The sequence below is a fragment of the Artemia franciscana genome, chromosome 17, assembly GCF_032884065.1.
Source record: "Artemia franciscana chromosome 17, ASM3288406v1, whole genome shotgun sequence".
Classification (NCBI taxonomy): Eukaryota; Metazoa; Arthropoda; class Branchiopoda; order Anostraca; family Artemiidae; genus Artemia; species Artemia franciscana.
Window position 1 is genome coordinate 13,893,892 of NC_088879.1, and position 21,531 is coordinate 13,915,422.

At 33.8% G+C, this 21,531-nt stretch overlaps 1 protein-coding gene across 2 annotated transcripts in view; it reads right to left on the bottom strand.

Annotated features, from left to right (window-relative positions):
* The window catches only part of LOC136037888 (protein Hook homolog 3-like), a 99,439-nt gene extending 79,849 nt beyond the window's left edge, over positions 1 to 19,590 (bottom strand). Inside the window, exons 1-2 of one of the 2 annotated variants that reach the window (XM_065720742.1) lie at positions 19,470 to 19,590; positions 3,346 to 3,431 (exon numbers count right to left, since the gene is read on the bottom strand). In XM_065720742.1, the coding sequence (XP_065576814.1) occupies positions 3,346 to 3,431; positions 19,470 to 19,499 (116 nt within the window). In that variant the 5' untranslated portion in view covers positions 19,500 to 19,590. Of the gene's footprint in view, positions 1 to 3,345; positions 3,432 to 12,630; positions 12,698 to 19,469 lie in introns of those variants that run through there. The other variant, XM_065720741.1, reaches the window with a different exon arrangement.
* Between the last annotated feature and the right edge of the window lie 1,941 nt (positions 19,591 to 21,531).

Sequence of the window (21,531 nt, forward strand, 5' to 3'; positions counted from 1 at the left end):
TCCTGCGCTCCCTTCATGGAAATTTTCTTCCCCCATGACAAAATCCCTCAGCATATCCCCCTCTTCTCAACCCCTCCCCCCAACCAAAAAATCCTCCTGAAAACACCTGTACACTTCCCAATAACCATTACTATATGTAAGCACTGGTCAAAGTTTGTAACTTGTTGCCCCTCCCACGGGGACTGTGGGGGAGTAAGTCATCCCCAAAGACATAGTTATAAGGTTTTTCGACTACGCTGAATAAAATGGCTATCTCAGAATTTTGATCCGTTGACTTTGGGAAAATAATTAGCGTGGGAGGGGGCCTAGGTGCCCTCCAATTTTTTGGTCACTTAAAAGGGTCACTAGAACTTTTCATTTCCGTTAGAAAGAGTCCTCTCGCAACATTCTAGGACAACTGGGTCGATACGATCACCCCTGGGGAAAAAAAACAAACAAACAAATAAACACGCATCCGTGATCTGCCTTCTGGCAAAAAATACAGAATTCCACATTTTTGTAGATAGGAGCTTGAAACTTCGACAGTAGGGTTCTCTGATACGCTGAATCTGATGGTGTGATTTTCGTTAAGATTCTATGACTTCTAGGGTGTGTTTCCCCCTATTTTCTAAAATAACGCAAATTTTCTCAGGCTCGTTACTTTTTATGGGTAAGACTAAACTTGATGAAACTTATATATTTAAAATCAGCATTAAAATGCGATTCTTTTGATGCAGCTATTGGTATCAAAATTCCATTTTTTAGAGTTTTGGTTACTATTGAGCCGGGTCGCTCCTTACTATAGTTCGTTACCACGAACTGTTTGATAGCAGTGTTTATAGAATTCTCTGTTCTTGTGGCTGTTTTTATATTGATAGAACTCAACAGCAATTTGGGAAGAGATTATCGGAACATGGTCTTCAATCGACAAGACCATGGGGCTACACCAAAGGCCTGAGATTTTTTATTCCACCTTGGCTTAACATGTGTATGATAATCCACATCATTTCATTTTATTTGACAACACCTCCATTATTGCCCCCGTTAAAGGTCTCATGTAAGTTTTCAAGGAAGCAGTTGAGATAACAAAAAAGCATTCACCAAAAGGTAGTTCTCAATAGAGACACTGGAGAAACTTAATTCTCCATTTATGATGAATTTATTACTTCTGATTGTTTTTACATATGTCAACAAAATTATGTATTGCAATCAAATAGAATCTCTGGCAATAATCTACCTGGAAAGCGATTAGCCTTTAAGAGTACTTCAAGTAAGATGAAATTGTGAAATGTCATTTAGACTTTTGTTTTTTATTCAGTTACCCTTTCACCGTTACTCAGAAAGGGTCATCCTATTTTAGTTTCGTGTTTTGTTTTAAGGCTTGGTCTTTTATATTTTTGTCAGCTTTATTTTGCACTGAAGACGGTCAAGTGGAGGTCTTGACCAAAATATTTCCGTAGTTTTTCAATTTTTTTACTGGCTGTTTATTGTCCTCGTTTTTTCCTTTCTTTGCGATTTCATGTTTTATTTGGATTCCAAAACATCTTGCTTGATGACAATCTTTCACTGAAGTGTCATATTGACTTGAACAAAATGAAAGTCTCCAGGAGTCTTGGATTTCTTAGAAAGCTAAAACGCATTTTTCTAGGATTGGGTCTTAAAATCATGTTTGAGCCTAGTTCAACTTAGCCAATTTCGCTGTAGCCAATTTCGAAACATTATAGTAAAGTATGGACAGTCAGTTAGAAAACTAAGCGTTCTTCATTTTAACCCTTGCCTGATTTGAAATCTCTTTTATGTTCTCTCGCCTACTTTTTTCACTTTTCTAAGGTTGTATGACAACCCTTCTCTTGGGCAATATAATAATATATTTTTTATTTTTATCAAATTGAATTAGCATCTCATCACTTCCAAGAACTTACATATTCCTGATACACCCTCATGGTGGTCCGATTCCAACCCCCAGAAGGCTTGTAACATGATCTAGAATATGCTCTCGGAGTCTACAGGAAGATACCATTTGTTTGGTCTCTTGTTACAGGCCAAAGAGCCTTTGGGGGAATAGTAAATGTAAGATTGTACGTGTGTTTCGTGATGAATAAATCTTATCTATCTTATCAAAAAGAACGTTAACACAATTTCTAGCTAATATTTATTTTGTATTTGGTTACCCCTGGAGCAGCCAATAAAAGAAACCCTGCCAGGTTTGTGATTTAAAGTACTTTTTTAGATGGGCAACTGGAATCACTTTTTATTTGTTGTTGAAGTTGCTGATTTCTTTTTCTTTGTCCTCTTCTGGCCATGGAATCTTACAGAGGAGACCACATTAAAACAATCATATAATTTCTGTTAATTGAAAATTCAGGAGTACCCACAATAGCATCTGGATTTGTTGAGGCACATACAAGCCTCTTCAACCTTCCCTCTCTTCATGTCTGATTCTGTAGATACGATTTCAACCAGTTTAAGGTACCCAATAATCTACTCCAAAAAACTAAAAATTAAGCTAAAGACTCCACTTCTAGTTTAGGGGATAGTTACTACCAAGATTGTCACACAACTGAAAAAAAACATTTGGGACTTCTCTAAGGGAGTCTTAACTAGTGCTGGCTAGCATCTCTTACCAATTTCCTTCTTCTAAAATTTCACCTTGCTCATATTTTTCGCGCTTACATCATCAATACCAACATAAAAGGATGTTTTTCTTTCACTTTGCAGGCTTGATTGAACTTCGACATTCAGATCTCTCTATCTCAATACAAAATTAGGATGGGCAATATATTGCTGTTTATTAGCCTTAAGTTACAGCCATTTCCCTTCTGACAATATAAGACGGCTTAAATGTGATAGAATACGTTTTAAACTTAAAATCTCAATGGTGTTTAGGAGCTCTAACATCACAAAATATCCCAAGAAGAAGTGCAGATCAGCCATAAACACTCGACTACAATGTAATTTTGCCTTGTATCCAAATTTCTTTCTGAAGTCAGCAATAAATTCAAAGAAAAGTCTGAAAATGGCTTGGAGTTGAACTTAATGCTGAAAATTCTGAACTTGTATTCTTCACCTAGAAGTAAAGCTCCGCTACAAGGCCCAGTAGTCAATCTAAGAATCTGTTGTGTTTTTACAAGTGTGTCTTTGTTCAATTATTGAAGTTTGATCTTGACACTAATCCAAACTTTTTTAATTGTTTGCTTTGTTTTAACTGTTTGCATTTAGTTTTTTTTATCTTTTATTGATGCTCTATCTTTTTTCTTTGACCTTACCCCTCCAAATAAAACATTTCTCTGGTCCTTCGTCAAAGGGTCAAACATCTCTGTCAAAAGAAGCTAGCAAATACTAGCTAATATATAAAAAGTAACTTACATTTTATTTAAAATAGTCGAGAGAAACACTCCATCTGATAATGTAGAAAGGCTCTTTGGAGCTCGTCCTGTACTGAATGTTTGCAACTAGAAAATTGAATTGTATGTAGTACAAAAAAATTATCTACAGCTAAAAACTCAAAAGCATACAAAATTTTAAGTTGACAAGCAAGTAAAATTGTACATTATACAGGTATTAGTGACAAAACATGTTTTTTTTTATTAAAACTTAGAATGAACAGAAATTACCATTGCGAGAGAGAAGTTGCTGAACCCTCTACCCCTGATCTTCATGTTAAAGTTTGACTAGGCCTTCCTGAAAGCGTTTTAGAGTACAGCTATTGCACTGCAACCAGGGCCAGCAATTTTTCTCGGGGAGACACAGAGATTTACAGCAAAATCCTCGAAAATCGGGGGATAGTGGAAGCCCTGAACAGAAACCAACTGATGAATGATGAGCCAAAAGCAATGCTAGAGAGAGATGATATCGAGCTCTCAGCTCCCATTCTAGGTAGACATCTGACAGTTTATAAATGACCACGGAATTCCTGTGTTGTTTTAAAATCACTTCTCAGCCAATAGCAGCACAGCAGCAAAGTGCCTTTGACGATAAATCGCATCAGCCCAGTTTTACTAAGAGAAAAATCGTTCAGTGTCCCCCCCCCCCAGCATTGTGCGCCCATAGGCCTGGGCCAATGCATAAATCCTGGCTTGACTGCAACAAATATAACCAATTAGTAGTTGCAACTATTTGATTTTTCAATTACCTTTTAAAACATATGCACTGAAAACAGTATTATTTAAAACAGATGTGAAAAAAGCTCTTTTAGTCTCAAAGTATTGCGATAAAAAAATGACATTGCTGTTGAGTTAGATTACTCATTCTTAAAGCAGGAAGTGGAAGTACTAGCTGTCCATTTGTGTGTTTTTAAAAGTGACGTGGCTTCATAAGCCAAAATTTCAAAAGAGGATCGCACGTATACTAGCGGTTGATTCGCTTAAACGTCAACTAAACAACAACAACAACCAGCTGTCCATCTCATAGATGAGACGATTTTTGCCTGTTTAAAGGTTTATACATACCCACTTCTTTAACCTAAAAAAAAAAACAATTTTCTTATTTAATCTATCTACGTTTTTAATATTGAATTCAGAGTAACCCTAACATTTTCCCAGTCCCAATTAGTTTATGCTGAGGATTGTATTCACGTTTGCTTCAGCAACAAGAGCTTATTTAGGTGCATTTGCTTTACTTAATAACATAAGATTTTACCAAATTCGAAAAATACTGTTGCCCAAACCATAACTACATTTTTCATACTTAAAATCAACTTTTCACCACAATACTTCAGTCTTTGATACTTTTTTTTCCTACTAGAGACTACTATCATATTTCTACAATTACAGGGGAGGTTTCAACCCCTTCAAGAACTATTGCATGCTTGGTCCAAATTGAGGAAGATCATAGGTTATATCTCACTCTCCATACTTATGTGAAGGACCTCTCCTGGAAAGTTCAAAGATCTGGGCCTAAAAAAAGACTTTGAAGTCTCAGATGCCCCTCCCGCACATATAAGACCCACTGACCATTTTATTTGTAACTAAGTAGCACTGCATAGGCGTTAGTATTACTGGATAACCAGCATAATTACAGTTTGGCTTTTTTTTCTAAGACAAATGTTTATCTCATAATCCATACTTTTTTTTTTAGCCTTTTGGCCCTGTTTTGGCCAAAAATTTTGTTCTGTAAGAGAAAAGGGCAGAAACTGGTGCTTTGCTGTGGTGCAATGTTCTTTGTCACCTACTTAAAGTGAACACTTAAGCATTAAATTTCCATTCAAATTATCCCTCTCCCAATATTCTAAAGCAACTAACTTCAGACAATAGCCCTTGGGGGGAAAACAACAAAGAAACAAAAACACTATATGTGACCATCCTTCACAAGAAAAACATGAAACTTTCTGTGTGTTTTTTTTTTCCAAGAATTTTGTACAAATTTCTTGGTGTAATTTTCATGATAAATCTTATGGTGTAGCATGACGAAACTAATGATATCAAGATTATATTCTTTGCTCCTTTCCTAAAATTATAGAAATTTTGTATGTGTTTGATGAGTGAGTTTCAATTAATTAATTTCGCATATTTAGGGCCAACATAAAATGCTGATACTTTCATTCTTACAATATATTTATTGCTACCAAGATCCTGTTTACATAGATTTCAGTTTATATCATCAAAGTTGCTCTTTGCAATAGAAATTTCCTGCCAAAAGGAAACTAAAAAGAATGCTGCACTTTTGGAACACTAATTTTCTAGGGGAAGTTTTCAGAAGTGATGTGGAGAAATGCAGAGGCATGGATTGATTACTGGTAGATTTCCAATCAAAAATTGAAAATTATGCAGTCCTCTTTATATTTAAACTAATAAGTTAGCTACATTTAAAATTCTAAATTGGACTGTATGCAAAAAGTTCATCAAAAACCATAAAACATCCCATAGAAAAACATACATCAAGCCATTATATCTTGAAGATAAAAAGTTGCAAAGATCATAGTGACAAAACACATCTTTTAAAAAGGGGAATACAAAGAAAAATATAGGAATCTTGCAGACATCAACCATCAATATGTGTAAATAAGGCCAACAGCCATATATGCTGCACCTAATTAAAGACCTGCTTTTTCAAGAGATTTGATTTTAATTGTTGGAAAGAAATGTAGGCTAGAAGTGGACTTTTCATTTCTTACAAACCAGGCTTGAAAGAATTGAAAAAAAATTCAGGCTTAAAATATGGTCTTAATTATTCAGGTAAGATTACATTAATACAATGTAAGTTTTCTATTGGTCAGCATTTCTAAAAGTGGATGAACCATTTTTTTTCTACAATCCTCAAAATTTTATCACGTAAAAAATACAGAAAAGCATGAACAAATTTAGGTAGGTCAATGAAATAAACTTTCAGTTCAGTAATTACAGATGATTGGTTCCCAGCCCATTAAACTTCACAGTTTAATTCTTATCAAAGTTTACTGATTAAACCCCCCATCCAATGATGAAAAAGGTTACTGTCAAAAATAAGGGAAAACAAGGAAAACGGAATTATCAAGTTTTACGTTATCTCAGTTCTATTTTAGGTGGTCTTGTACCAAGAGAACTAAGCACTACCAAGGTTGTAGCAGAAGCTTTAACCAACTAAAGAGTAAACCACAGCCCATAGTAAGCAAAACGTTAAAAGCATATTTTCTAAGAATTTGTCTAGTGAGAAACATTTTTCAATAGGTGCTGGATCACAACAATAAATATTATTGAAATCAAACAGAATTAAGACAAACATTTTTAATTAAAAAAAAGAGCCAGAAACCCCTAGAAAAAAACTTATTAAATAGAGCAAAAATTCACCATTGAAATCACCATAATTAAAAACCCTTCAATGGATGTTTAGAGTTCTATATCTTGAACAACAAGGAAAATCGCATTTTCACATAGGTATCTCTGAATGTGTCACCTCCTTTTTTTCCCATGGTGATTGAACCTGTGGTCATAGAATATTGGAAGAGGGCTCATTTGGATATATATGCTATCACCTAGTGCCCTTTTTAAGTAACAAAAGAGATCATTCTGCATAAGTGTTGTTTTCTGGTGTTTTGTTCCACAAAACATCGATTTTTGCCCAAAAAGGGACAAAAGTTCAGGGAATACCAATTTTAAGGTTATCAATCGATTCATGAAATAAGACCTTTGGCTAGAGCCTTACAGTTCACCATTTTGAAAATTAACAAAAATTACATTTTAGCATGAGTAGTGTGCCTATGGGGTTTAGCTCTTGTTTTTCTTCATTTTCCAAAAGGTGATCTTACTGAATCAAAAAGTTGTAGGAAATTACTAGGGGGTTTGATTTGAATGGGAAAACTGAATAAACTGACTCATGATATTTTCTCTCTATTTGTAAATTTTGAAAAACTAGGACTTTACTAAAAACTAAGCTTCCTTGATGTTTTTATCAAGTTTAAATCATATTAAATAAAAATACAAGCTTTTTTTCAACTAAAAGTAAGGAGCAACACTAAAACTTACAGAAATTAAAATACACAGAAATTATCTCTCATATAAGAAAAGCTATCCCTTCCTCAACCCTTGCTCTTCATGCTTAAATTCTCAAAGTTCTTTAAAAATGCTTCTCATTCATTAAACAGCCCTTGGGTTTGAGCAGTCCTTCTTAAGGAATTGTGATGAAAAATTTTAATGCTGCTCCTTACTTTCATTTGAAAGTATTTAATTTCTATTTATGAATTTAATTTCATTTAATTTCTGACCCTTTTTCAAATTTTGCCAGGAAATTCCCTTCCCTTCCCTCTCAGTAAACATTTCTCCCCTGGAAACTTTTCATCCTATAGAAGATCTCCATTTGGAAAATCCCCCCCAAAATAATATTATAGACTGTTTCCCAGTAACAAATACATGTGAACAAGGGCAAATTGCACAACTTGCAGTGCATTCCATATAGGTTAAATAAAATCATCCCTAGAAAAAACATAAACTGCAGATAAATACAGATCTGTGATTTTTCTTCTGGCAAAGAATGCAAAATTCTGCATTTTGTTTATAGGAGCCTCAAAACTTTGACAGTAGTGTTCCCTGATATGCTGAACTATGTAGGCTTTGTGTTCATTAAGATTGCTTGACTTTTTGGAGTATTTCAAAAATCAGGCAAATTTTCTCAGACTTGTAGCTTTTGATTGTTTAAACTGAACTTAATGAATTTTATATGTTCAGAATCAAACAGTTCGTGGTAACGAAGTGTAGTAAGGAGGCTCAATAGTAACCAAAACTCTAAAAAACGGAATTTTTATAACAATAGTTACATCAAAAGAATCGCATTTTCATGCTGATTTTAAATATATAAGTTTCATTAAGTTTAGACTTACCCATCAAGTTTTTTACCGTTTTAAGAAGTAGAGTTAAGAGAAAGAGTCAAACTTTAGTGTAAAGAGCGGGCCGTTGAGGAGGAAAAGTCCCTTTCATATACGGATTAATTTCTGTTCGTTTTAAGTTTTAATGTCGCTTCTTACTTTCAATTAAAAAAAATTGTTTTTTCTATTTAATTTCTGGACGTTTTATAATTAATGCATGTTTTGATCTTGGCTCTCGACACATAAATAATTATTTATTTAATCAGCATAAAAAACCAATTCTTTTGGTGGATTTATTGTTAATTCCAATTTTATAGTTTTGCTTGCTATTGGGCCAAGCTGCTCCTTACTTACAGTTTGTTACTACAAACTGTTTCATACAAAATCAGGGCTAGTGTAAGGCTATTGAAAGCAGTCTTTTATTTGCTGTAGACTTCTTAAGGTGATGTTCCCTATGCATGTTTTTGATATGTTATTTTCTCTAGACCTAAGACTTTGATTTTTTAATGCATGCTGACAATTTTACCGTCACTGAACATCTGAGTTCAGCTTCATCTATCAACTAAATTCAATATTTTAAATAGGGTTTGCTTTTTAGATTAAAAAATAAATTGAAAATTGGCTGAAAATCATTGGCTAAATGAAAATTTTCCTATTTTTAAGCAAAGTTTAGCTCATTCACAAGGCAAAACCCTAAGTAATATCATAATTCTAGCTTAGTGAACAGATAGATTTGAAACTAATGAATCCAATGACATAAGCTTCTTGTCCTTTCAGTAAATTTTACATTTGCAGAATTGTTGCAAAATTATATGTTATGTTAAAAATATGTTTAAAAAATATGTTTTATTTTATTACATATTTTATAGTTTATTTTATAACATATAAAAATATGTTAAAAATTATATGAAACACTTTTTTGTTGTATCAGTTTTGTGTTTTCAGAAAAGTGCTAGCAGTTAATTTGAGCTAGTTTTGCGGATATATGTTGCATAAACTGGAAACAATTTTTTTTAAGTTTCAACCTCTCCCTTTACCTTTACATTCATATTTGTTTAATTAATGATAACAATAGAGTAGTGATATTTAATTCTTGCCCAACACCGTTTCCTAATATAGTGATTGCTACTGTGACTAGGAGTGCAACTTTTGTTTTGAGTTTGGAGAGGGAATATAAAAAAAATGTGAAAAATCGTCCAGTGTGCCAACAAATGCAGACACATAGGCTAAATTAAACTGAAAACATAAGCTTAGTCCCCACCCCTCCCCCTTAACTGCACCTCTGACATGAAAATACCATTCCAGTCCCTTCCTCTTATGGGGGCCATGCAGATTCCCAGACAATACATACAACTTGGCTGGTTTAACAGGTTTACTGTCTAATTTGACAATATGTGCCAAATGTTGATGAGACTAAGCACAAAAAATAATACACACTGCCAAAACAGCCAAGGGCTATATTTGAAAGTGTTGAATGGGGAATCAAATGGTAGGTAAATATAGAGATATTTATGAACATACCATTTAAAATATGTTAAAAAAATATGTTATATTTTATTACATATTTTATAGTTTAAAAAAAATATGTTAAAAAAATATGTCAAAATATGTTATATTTTATTACATATTTTATAGTTTATTTTATAACATATAAAAATATGTTAAAAATTATATATAACACTTTTTTCTGTTGTATCAGTTTTGTGTTTTCAGAAAAGTGCTAGCAGTTAATTTGAGCTAGTTTTGCGGATATATGTTGCATAAACTGGAAACAATTTTTTTAAGTTTCAACCTCTCCCTTTACCTTTACATTCATATTTTTTTTAATTAATGATAACAATAGAGTAGTGATATTTAATTCTTGCCCAACACCATTTCCTAATATAGTGATTGCTACTGTGACTAGGAGTGCATGAATGGGGAATCAAATGGTAGGTAAATATAGAGATACTTATGAACATACCATTTAATTATATTATATTTAACTATTAAATTATATTTAATCAAAATGAGTATATCATTTAATGTACCTTTAAACTTTCTTTCCAAATACACTAATTGCTATTTGGTTCCCCTTTCAATGTTCTTTTCTAATATAATCACAATGTCATTACAACTAAGTCCCAGCCCAGATATACCCCTAAGTTCTAAACAAAAGGCAGCTGATTTTGTGGATTCGGATTATTTCTATGCTTATTTTTCATCAAATATTGGTGGATAATGCCAATTTGATAACAACAAAAAAGCAGACTTTTGTATATAGTCTAAAGCTATATCTGATTCTTTTAAGGGGAGGGGGTAGTGTCTGGGATAAAATTGTGGTCGTACCAATTATCATACTTGTAAAGAGCATTAAGTGGGGAATCAAATAGTTTTTTTGTATATATTTACTCATATAGACTTTTGTTGCTTGAAAGCAATGCATAATTTGATACATTTTCAGTAAGGTATCTTTCAGTTTTCCATCGATTTTCCAGAACAAAAGCAACATAATAATAGCAATTTATTTTTGTGCTGTAATACTGTAATATTGTAGCACATGATAATGTGCTGCAATAGTGCTGTAATACTAACAGTATTACAGCAAAACAGCAAAGAATTTTGCACTGCAGTTTTAAAACAAGTTTAAAACAAAACAAAAAAAATGATTTTCACCACAGTTGGTTAACAACATTAGCAATTCTTGTTTCTGAAACACAGGTATCACTAATAACAAAACTGAGAACAAAATTTTGTTATACCAGGTTCTTTTGATGTGGAAAACAAGTATTCAAAAATCAAAGTTCCTACAGAGCTATTCAAATATAGCTATCATTTAGGAAATTGCACCCATTACAAACTTTTGCATTAGAAAAAGTTGCATTTTATCAATTCTATTTCGTATTTTGCAGCTGCCTTGTGAAATAAAGAGTTCTTGTTTCTCAAAAATCTACTAAAAAATATACAAAACTAGAAGCAAAAATACTCCACAATTATGATACAAATTTTTCCTAGATTTAGGTAATGAATAATCCAGAGAACTTATGCTATATTTCTATTTAGCTTTTTATGGAATATAATGGAGAGACAATCAACCAATGAGAATTCCAAGAACAAATTTTCAGACACAGTAGAGGATAATAGGGAATCCAATTATATGATTCATTAGGCCTTTAGCTGTAAAATACAAAATGGAAACGTGACTTTATGAAAAACTTTCACATAGCTACAAGAGAACTTCTCTGAAATTAGTTTTCTGTAGTAAGTGTATAGTCTGCACATGACACTATAACACGCTAAAAATTCATGCTGATTTAAAATATAATATTCCAAAAATAATAATTGCTTCTGGGGAAAATTCCATTTTGATCTGTTAACAGGGCCCTAAAATATAACTTACAACCTTGTCAACTGTTCTTGGACTATGATGTCAAGTTATCAAATTGGTTCAAAACTCAGAATTCAAGTATTAGATCCATCATTTTAAAGTAATATATTCCAAAGCCATTGATTTATCCTAAATTCATGTTATCTAATCCAATAATATTTTGAATGTACAAAAGTATGATCAAATCTCAAATGTAATCCTGATGTCTATATTTAAAGGGATGTTTATTGTGCAATAAACTTTGATACAAATAAAAATTGAGCAAAAAATAATCAATTGCCTTCCTTCTGCAAAAAATGATGGAATAGAAGCTAAATCAAATAATGCTTCAACCAAGATTATCATAAAACCAAAATAAATATTGTTGTATAGCCTACTTTTCCTATAATTACAGCAATCTGTTATTTTTATTTACTTCTCTGTTTGTAACTGGGCTGGAAAAATTGAGGTTATTTTTTTTCATCATATCTTAAATAACTGCCAACACTAATGATGAAGCCAAAGAGTTCCCGCATTGGACCTTGAAAGGGTAAATATACAGATTCCAACATAATTTAGTTAGGATGAAAGTGAATACATCACTTGATGCCTTTTCTCCTGCTCTATCATAATTCAATAATTGTTTCTGGGAGCACTTCCATTTTGGGCCATTAACATGGTCCAAAAGGTAGAACAGTCCATTGTGACCAAAAGTTAAAAAAAAAAGTCTGAAAAAAACTGTCCAGTAAGAAAAAATTGCCATTTGCTTTTGAATCTGGAGTGGTAATTATTTATTTTCGTACCCTCCTACCCAGGCCTAGAGCCACCATTGGCCAATTGTTACATAGCACATTAGCCTAATAATTACAGGCTAGTCTATGCTTATTCCAGCAGAAATTAGGCTAGTTGCTCACAACTTTTAAAAAATCAAATTAAATACAAACCAAGCTTAACCAGCACAAATTAACTCAATTAAAATACAAGGCTGGATTCTTCAAAATGTTAATAATAAAAGAGTGATTTAACTTACTGAGTATTGAAATAATTTTGAGATCAAAGAGACTGATTTGGTACTCATCGTTTCTCTCACCAAAGACTATTGTGTATTAAAACCAAATTCATTACACAACTACAATTTCTTTACACAATGCCATCTATTTTGAGAAATTACACAGAATAATGAAACTGTTATCTATAAATATGATTCAAATCAGCAATGCAGTTTTTCATTTTGTACAAACTGCAGGTTTTTCTATAAATAAACTAACCAGTAATGTTTGTATGTCTCATAAACTGGGGAGGGGGGCAAGGTATACAAAACTTACAACTGCAACAATTTTTAGTCAATTGAGTACCTTAATAGGAGTGTAAAAATACAAATTAAAAGGAATTTAACATCAGACGTTGGAAGAACTGTGGGGGTGGGTGTAGCTGCTCCCCTGCCTGGGTGTAGAACTGCCACTGTTTCTAGCTCTTTTTAAAAATTCCTGCAAATTTGTTTTCAGAATAACAATTTACTATTAAGAATAAGGAAAATAATAGTTATTATTCCTGAATCAGCTAAAAATAACAATTTTTTCTCACTTGCTATTTTTTTTAGAAACACAATTTTACACTTTTGGTTACTATAGGCTGTTTTGAGCCCTGTAAGAGCTCAAAATGTAATTTACCCAAGAAATGATTACTTAATCATGTGTAAATTTGCAGTTTATAACCCAATTTAGTTAGGACAAAAGTTAATATGTCACTTGATGCCTTTTTTATGTTCTTGCATAATTCAATAATTACTTACAGGGGAAATTAAATTTTGAGTCCTTAAAAGGCCCAAAACAATAAAAGCTTAAAAACATGTTTTAAAAAAGTGAGAAGCCATTTGCAGCTGATTCCAAAATGGTGATTATTATTTTCCTTAGTCTTTTTCTAAAAATCTCTCCAAATTTGGTTTTAAATTTGGTAAACTGAAACATATTCACTTTCATCCTAGCTAAATTATGTGGTAAAATTCTAGACAAGCTACTTTTTGCCAACTTGGAAAGTGGTTATGTTAGGAAAATGAAAATTAAAGCTACTTTTTGCTCACTTGGAAAGTGGTTATTTTAGGAAAATGAAAATTTCATGGATGGATCTACACACTAAAGTATGTCCCAAGATGGTATTTTGAAGTACCTACATCTACTCCTTCTCTCTATAGAGGGCAATGACAGGGGAATCGTTGGGTGGGGGAGTCCCCCCAATACTGTGGACAAAAAAATTATTATATATCCCAAGCCCCTTGACTATCTGGATACAGACCCTTCTTCTCCCTCAATAAAAATGCTGGAGATTCACCCCTGGGCACTGACCTTTAAAAATTTTGCAATAGAAAAATTAAACCTAAAAAAAAGATCTTCTGCTTAAATCAAGTACAAGGAAATTATTGTCAGCTTCACCAATTTTTTTAATCCCAATTTATGAGGTTTTAGAGATCTATAACCTAGATATGTTTAATCTATATGTATATAAAAATATATAAAATATGTTTCCTCTATGTTTCTGTCTACCATGAGATAATGGTTACATAAAAAAGGATGCTGCCTAAACAGGATAGCAAACAGAAGCTAATCAGCCCAAAGAAATCCCAAGAGTTCTATGCTGGCTGTAAATACAGTCTTGAACAAGATTCAAATGCATTCTTATGTGATGGGTGTGAAAAATGGCTATGCATTGAATGTTGAAAAATGCCCAGCATGGAATATGAACTTTTCACAAAAATGTCTATCATTGGAGACATGCAGTGGTACTGCCTGATTTGTAAGCACTCTGGTACTCCAGCAGACCCACCTGTTGGCCAAAATTTCTAACTTGATAACATTTAAGGTCTCTAGTGCTTTGGCTATCACGGAAATCGTTAAAGGGGCAGTAGAAGAGCTGAAGCAAGACATTACTGCTAGGATAAACGAAGTCAAGGAATTTATTGACAATCTTGAAAAAACAAAGTGGCTGAAAGATGCACCATTTCAGAAGTTGAAGAACATTTTGGAGTTGCAATGCACAAGGAAACAAATAAATTAAAACAAGCCATTAATTCTCACCTTGAAGACAAGGTCCAAAGACTGTTCAGATAGGAGAAAGATAGAGGGAGGAGAAAGCTTAATGTGGTTGCATATGGTATACCCCTGCAACCAGGAGCATTAAACAACAAGACCTCCATCAAAAGACAGCTTGTAGAGCTGTACAGCATTATGGGTGCAAACATAAGCAACATTAGATGTTTAGTAGTGCAACCACTGCCAGTTGATAGACCTGAAACCAGCTGATGAGAGTCAACCCACAGCCAACCCCCTCCTATTATCTTCTCTGTCCTAAACTTAAAGAGGTGTATTCTGCAAAAAAACCTATGATCTATGTCAGGAAATTCAGTTCAGGCAGATGCATCTCAGGAAGATTGGGAGAAAATAAAAATCTTATCTGCTGAACTGAACTAGGAGAGACAAACCCGGCTATCCACCATAGAAAAAATGTTCCAAAAAACTTGATTCATCCAGGTTCAATTTACCCCAACCCCACCTAGAACTGTTAGACACCTCATCATCCTATAAGCTCCTTACAAATGGAAGCTTCAAAGCAACTGATGATAGCAGATCTTCAAGCACTCCTCTATCCATTGTAGACAGGTCTGTCCTCAACATGAATCACTGCCATAAGGAAGTACTCAACCAAAGAAAACAGAAAGTAAATCAAGATTTCTTTGCTCTTATAGCAAACAGTGACCAAATACCAAACAAAATTAATGAGCTGAAATCTTTGATATATGCAAATGATTATGATGTAATACTTCTTACTGAGGTGTGCCCCAAGAATTCAAGAAACCAGTTTCTAGATTCACATATCAGTTTGCAAAGCTATCATACAGCATCCAATGTGTTATCCAATTATTGCTGCCAGAGAACACTGGCACTTGTCAAAACCTCTTACACCATCACTCCAATTAGCTACTCCACTGGATCCCCTAGACTTGAGCCATTGTCTTCAATATTTCTGTTACTGAGAATAAAAGCCACCCTCCTGTCAGAATTGGCTGTGCATACAGAAGTCCATCTGCTCCATAACCAGAGGAGACAGATAGGAAACTAGCAGAGCTCACCTGCAAGATTATAGAAACCCACCATAGGGACATGCCAGTTGCAGGTGACTTCAATCTGCCCAACATAACATGGAAAAACCAGTTTCCCGATGTATCTTCTGGTCCTATGAGCCCAAATCATTGATGTTGTTCATGATGTTCTTCTCCACCAAATTGTCAACCAGCCAACATGCTTTGGAGATGGTCAGCAGCCAAGCCTTCTCATCTTGGTATTTCTCCAGAGACCAGAAGCTCATCTGTCCACTTCATACATGCTCCCAATTGGGAAAAGTGAACATTTTGCCATACATAAGAACAACAAATCACTACATCAAGAAGACCTTCATTAATTATGAGAAGATTCAAATGGATCTTGGCAAAATTGCATGGGATTGTCTTATCTGGCTCTCAAGAACAGCACTTCAAGGACTTACTAATAAATAAAGCAAATCAGTACACTTCAAGTAAACTTGTCCCAAAACCAAAAGCACTCCCAGTAATGATAAGAGAGATTAAGAGGGAAATCAACCATAAAAGTAGATATTGGAACAAATATAAACAGCACCAATCACCTGATTACAGAGAGAAGTATTGCAATAGCCAGAACAAACTTAAAACTTGACACAGGCCTTGCATATGAGCCAAGACCAAGACCACAATAGACAATGTGTTAAAAAACTGACGAGTAAGCAAGGTGGGGAAATTACAGGGACCAATAAACTTGCTAATTTACTGAACCAGCAATTTATCTCAGTTTTCATCCCTGAGCCTGATGGCCTTTTACCTTCCCCAACAAACCACAATATAAAAGCCCAATGGAAATGAAAGTACCATGGTATCATCTACAGAAGTCCTTAAACATTTAAAAAAGTTGAATGCTAACAAGTCACCAGGACCTGGAAATTGCAGAAGTGATAGCAGATCCCATCACAAGAATTTTCCAGACATTGCTTGCCATTAGAGAGCTCCTAGCAAACTGGAAAGAACCAAACATAACTCCAGTGTTCAAAAAGGTGACTATAACCAAGCCTAAGAATTACCAACCTATCAGCCTAACCTCAGGTGTGGTTAAGATGCTTGATTGCATAGTCAATGATTCATTTCATGAACATTTAACCACCAACAAGATCTTGTCACCCAAGCAGTATGGATTCCAGTCTGGAAAATCAATTGAAACAAACTTGTTGGAATCATATAAAATAATAAATAACCTGATTGACCAAGGACATCCAGTTGACCTGCTGCTGCTAGACTTTGCTAAGGCCTTTGACAAAGTGCCCCATAATCAACTGTACTCAAAATTATCTGTTGCTGATATCAACTCACTCCTTATAGACTGGCTGATTAATTTCCTCACAAACCACATGCAGAAAGTCCATTTATTTGATACAAGTGGCCAGCCAATCTACTCTGATGAGACCATAAAAATAAGTGGGGTACCTCAGGGAACTGTATTATGCCCAACCCTTTTCCTGATGCATATCAACAATATTTCCAATCATGAGGATAACAATATGCATTTGTTTGCTAATGATGCCAAACTTTTTGGTATTGCTAACCCACATAAAATCCAACAAATCTATACAAGCTATAGAATTGGACTCAACACTAGCTTATCTAATTCAATACAAGCAATTGTTGTATTTTGCCCCTTGGACCTAACAAACCAATGGCTACCTTTTCAATTTTAAATCCAATCACTAATATAGGGGACTATTTAGTGAAAAGGAAGAAGAAAGAGACCTTGGTCTCTTTCTTATAAACCCTTATATTGCTCCAAGCTGTAATTTTAAGGTAATTGGTTTGATCACTGATGAGGGATTGAGGTTCCACAGCCATGTTGTCTCCTGAGCAAACTCCATCCTTGGCCTATTAAAAAGGACTATCAGTAGCCAAGAGGTAACAATATTCATAAGACTTTTTAGGGCTCTTCTTTGACCCCATCTTGATTTTGGGGTAGATTTTTGACAGTTCATATCACTGACTTACCAATAAAATGAACATACCACTTGATGCCTTTTTTTATGTTCTTTATAAATATAATAATTACTTCTACTGCAAATTCAAATTTAAGCACTTCTTAACCTAACCTAACCTTGTTATAAATAATTTTAGCACTGAGAAAATGTAGCATTATTTTTTCAAAAACAACCAAGAAAAGATAGTGCTGAGAAAACATAGTATTATTTTGTGGAAAACAAGCAATAACTCATACTTTAATTGAAAATTTGTCATTTTTAAGAGCTCAAAAAATGCTTAAATTTGAATTTGTAGTTGAAGCAATTATTATTTATTATATTTGTAAAGAACATAAAAAAGGCATCAAGTGGTATGTTCACTTTATTGGTAAGCCAGTTATATAAACTATTATAATATTTTGAAAATTCATCATTTTTAAGAGCTCAAAAAGTGCTCAAATTTGAATTTGCAATAGAAGCAATTATTATATTTGTAAAGAACATAAAAAAGGCATCAAGTGCTATATTCACTTTATGGTAAGTAAGTTATATGAACTGTCATAATTTTACAAATTTTGACATGTGCCTTGCTGGTCTTTCTTACTGGCAAGATGTTGGGCTCATCAAAAATGTCTAGAGGCAAGCAACAAAGTGCAAATCAGCTTCATATGAGGGACAGCTCAAGCTAACCTACCTCAAATAGATTAAGATAAGGTGAAAGCCTATGGCTTAAAATTCTACTCAAATAACAGGAATTAGATTTTCAAAACTAAACTCAGAGAACAAAAAATGGAAATGGAGGTATAGTGTTGCTTTGTTAAAATCTAATAGGCATGGCCCTGTCAAGTAGGCCAAGGCAAATTGCTACAACTTAGAAATCAGAAGGGGATTAAGGTAAATTTATAGCAAACAGCATAACTAGCTTTTGTATAAATTGAATACCACTTGATGCCTTTTCCATGTTCTTTATGAATATAATAACTGCTTCAACCAGAAATTTAAATTTAAGCACTTTTTGACCTAACCTAACCTTGTTATAAATAATTTTAGCACTGAGAAAATGTAGCATTATTTTTTTGATGGAAAAGATGGTGCCAAGAAAACATAGTATTATTTTGTAGAAAATGAGTGATACATCATTCTCTAACTGAAAATTTGTCATTTTGAAGAGCTCAAAAAGTGCTTAAATCTTAATTTGTGATTGAAGCAATTATTATATTTGTAAAGAACATGAAAAAGGCATCAAGAGGTATGTTCATGGGTAAGTCAGTTATATGAACTGTCATAATTTTTTGAAAATTCATCATTTTTAAGAGCTAACAAAGTGCTTAAATCTGAATTTCCAGTAGAAGCAATTATTATATTTGTAAAAAGCAAAAAAAGGCATCAAGTGGTATATTCACTTTATACAAAAGCCAGTTATACTGTTTGCTATAAATTTACCAGGATTAACATAGTAGTTTGACAATACCTTTCCAGGGTATGTTTCTAACCCTGGATTCATCACTAAAATTTTCCTTTTCCTAACCTAATTCCTCAAAGATAGCAAAAAGTAGCATGTCTAGAATTTAACTAGATTTTTACTATTTATATTTAGAGGATGATGGTCATGTTAAAGGTATCAATGTACTGTAGAGTTTCTGCTCTATATTTTATCTTTAACTTATATCATTTCATATTTATGATTTTGACAAGCTAATTGGCTAGCCTCTAAATTAAGACAATCATTGGCCTAGGCTATATCCTGACATGTTTATGATTTCAAAAATACTTATTGAGGATCGTGCATCATAGGCATTTAAACCTTACCCATTTTATCAAGCTTTCTTCATCTCCCATTCGTGGATTTGGTCAAATTTATTTGATTAGTAAAAAAAATAGGCTGCTTTTTCTTGTTTAGGCCTCTAGTCTTTTAAATTCTTTCTTCTGCAGTCACTTGGAAAAGCGGCATCTTGAAATTCAAAATTGTATTTTGAAAGATAGCTCGTAAGTCTCTTTTGATGGTACTAATTCGGGCAAAAAAAAATTTGGAATCAGTTTTCGTGAAAAGTAGTACATAGGACACTCAAAGAATTTTACTTAGATTTGGGCCCCTAAAAAAATAATTTGGATCGAATGAACCTTCCTTCGAATGTTTAGAGAGCAAACAATAGTGAATGTGGAAGCAAAACAAAAGAAAGGAACATAAATAAAAAACAATATGGGACGGGCATTTTAATCGGCGTAATTTTGATGTTGTAGAAATATTTCTACATATATATTTTTTATCGAGAGGTAAAATGTCATAATGCTATACAAATTCGCTTACCTATGTAATGGGCTTTTAAGGGAGTGATAGAGGAGGCACTAGCCCTAGGCAGGGAAATTTTAAAAGCGCAAAAAATTTTATTTTTATTGATATAAAGTAGAGGGTAAAGTTTTAAACTAAAATAACTGATAAAAAATGAATTAAATAATAATAAATAAATAACTTATATAGTAAATTTAGAAAAAAAAACAGTTAAAAAACAAGTTATTAGTTAACTAATAAGATGAAAATGAAAATTTGTTAAAATTTGGTCTGACAATTTTATGGGAGACAGAAGGGGGCCACTAATCAAGATTTTACCCCGGGCACAAGAGAGGCCATAACCGCCACTGAATTTCAATCCAATACATACCCCTTTCTTGCACCGATTCCTTATTTGGATCATTGTTACACCGATTCAGAATTTGGCTCTTTTTGGTACTAAAAGTGTATTTATTTTTGCAGTAAGTAAATTCCTCAAAATTTTGAGAGACTTGCAGACTTAGAGTTATCTGATTTTTCCACTTAGTCATTGTACAACGAGGCTGCAAAATTTTCCAAACTAGACTTTACTAGTATTGCGTAATTTCAGGATATGGCTTGTTTTTGCACCAAATCAGTTCGTTTTTAGTAGGCTGGTTCCCTTTAATCCAGTAATTTGTAATTTCTTTTGAATTTTTCACAACCTAGTTGGCATTTCGAATTGTTTTTTCTGTCCAATAGCCTTATTATATTTGCTTTATGTTCGTGTGTGTGCGTTTTGATTGACTATAGAGTGCTAATTCGGCCCATTTGGGCTTGTGATAGCTATTTTTCAAAAAAAAAGTCTTATCCTACAATGCTGAGAAATTATAAAGGTTGAACTTGAACTTTTTTGCAACAAGTTAGTCTTTATCAAAACTTTGAAACTCTGAAGTTCATATCCTCAAAGCTACAAGTTGGTCCACTCAGCTCACTTTTGCCCTGAGTCAGTCCATAGTCCTTGCATGAAAGTCAGCGAATTAACTAAAGGCCGTCCTGGCCGAGTGGGTTGGTGCGCTGGATTCGGGATCCTTCGTCTGAGAGGACGCGGGCTCGAATCCCGGTGTACCCAATTCTTCAGTTTGGGACGGGGGTTAGTGGCGTGACTCTGTAAGCTTAGCCAGAGTCGACCCAGCTCTAAATGGGTACCTGGAGAAATCTGGGGAAGGTAAACAGGAAGGGTGTGCGAAAGCATAGGATGGCTGGCCCCCAGCCCCCCATTGCACTTCCTGGCTGAAGGGCCAAGAAACGGAGATCAGCACCGCCGGTACGGACTGTAAAGTCTTAATGCCGTATCCTTTACCTTTTTTTTTTTTTTTACCTACCAGTGAATTAACTAAATCTGGCGAAGAATCAGGATTTACCTTATTTTTTCATCGATTCAGTCAGTAGGAATGCTGCCATATTTTGCAGCTTTAACTAAAATTTTTGCGCAATGAATCCAGCTTTCAACAGTGCCATTAAGGTCTTCAACTTATATTTCAGTATTTTGACGGAAAAACTAAGCACTCTATTGATTTTTGTGCCGAGTTAATCCGCTACTTGAAGTCAGCTTGTTTATGA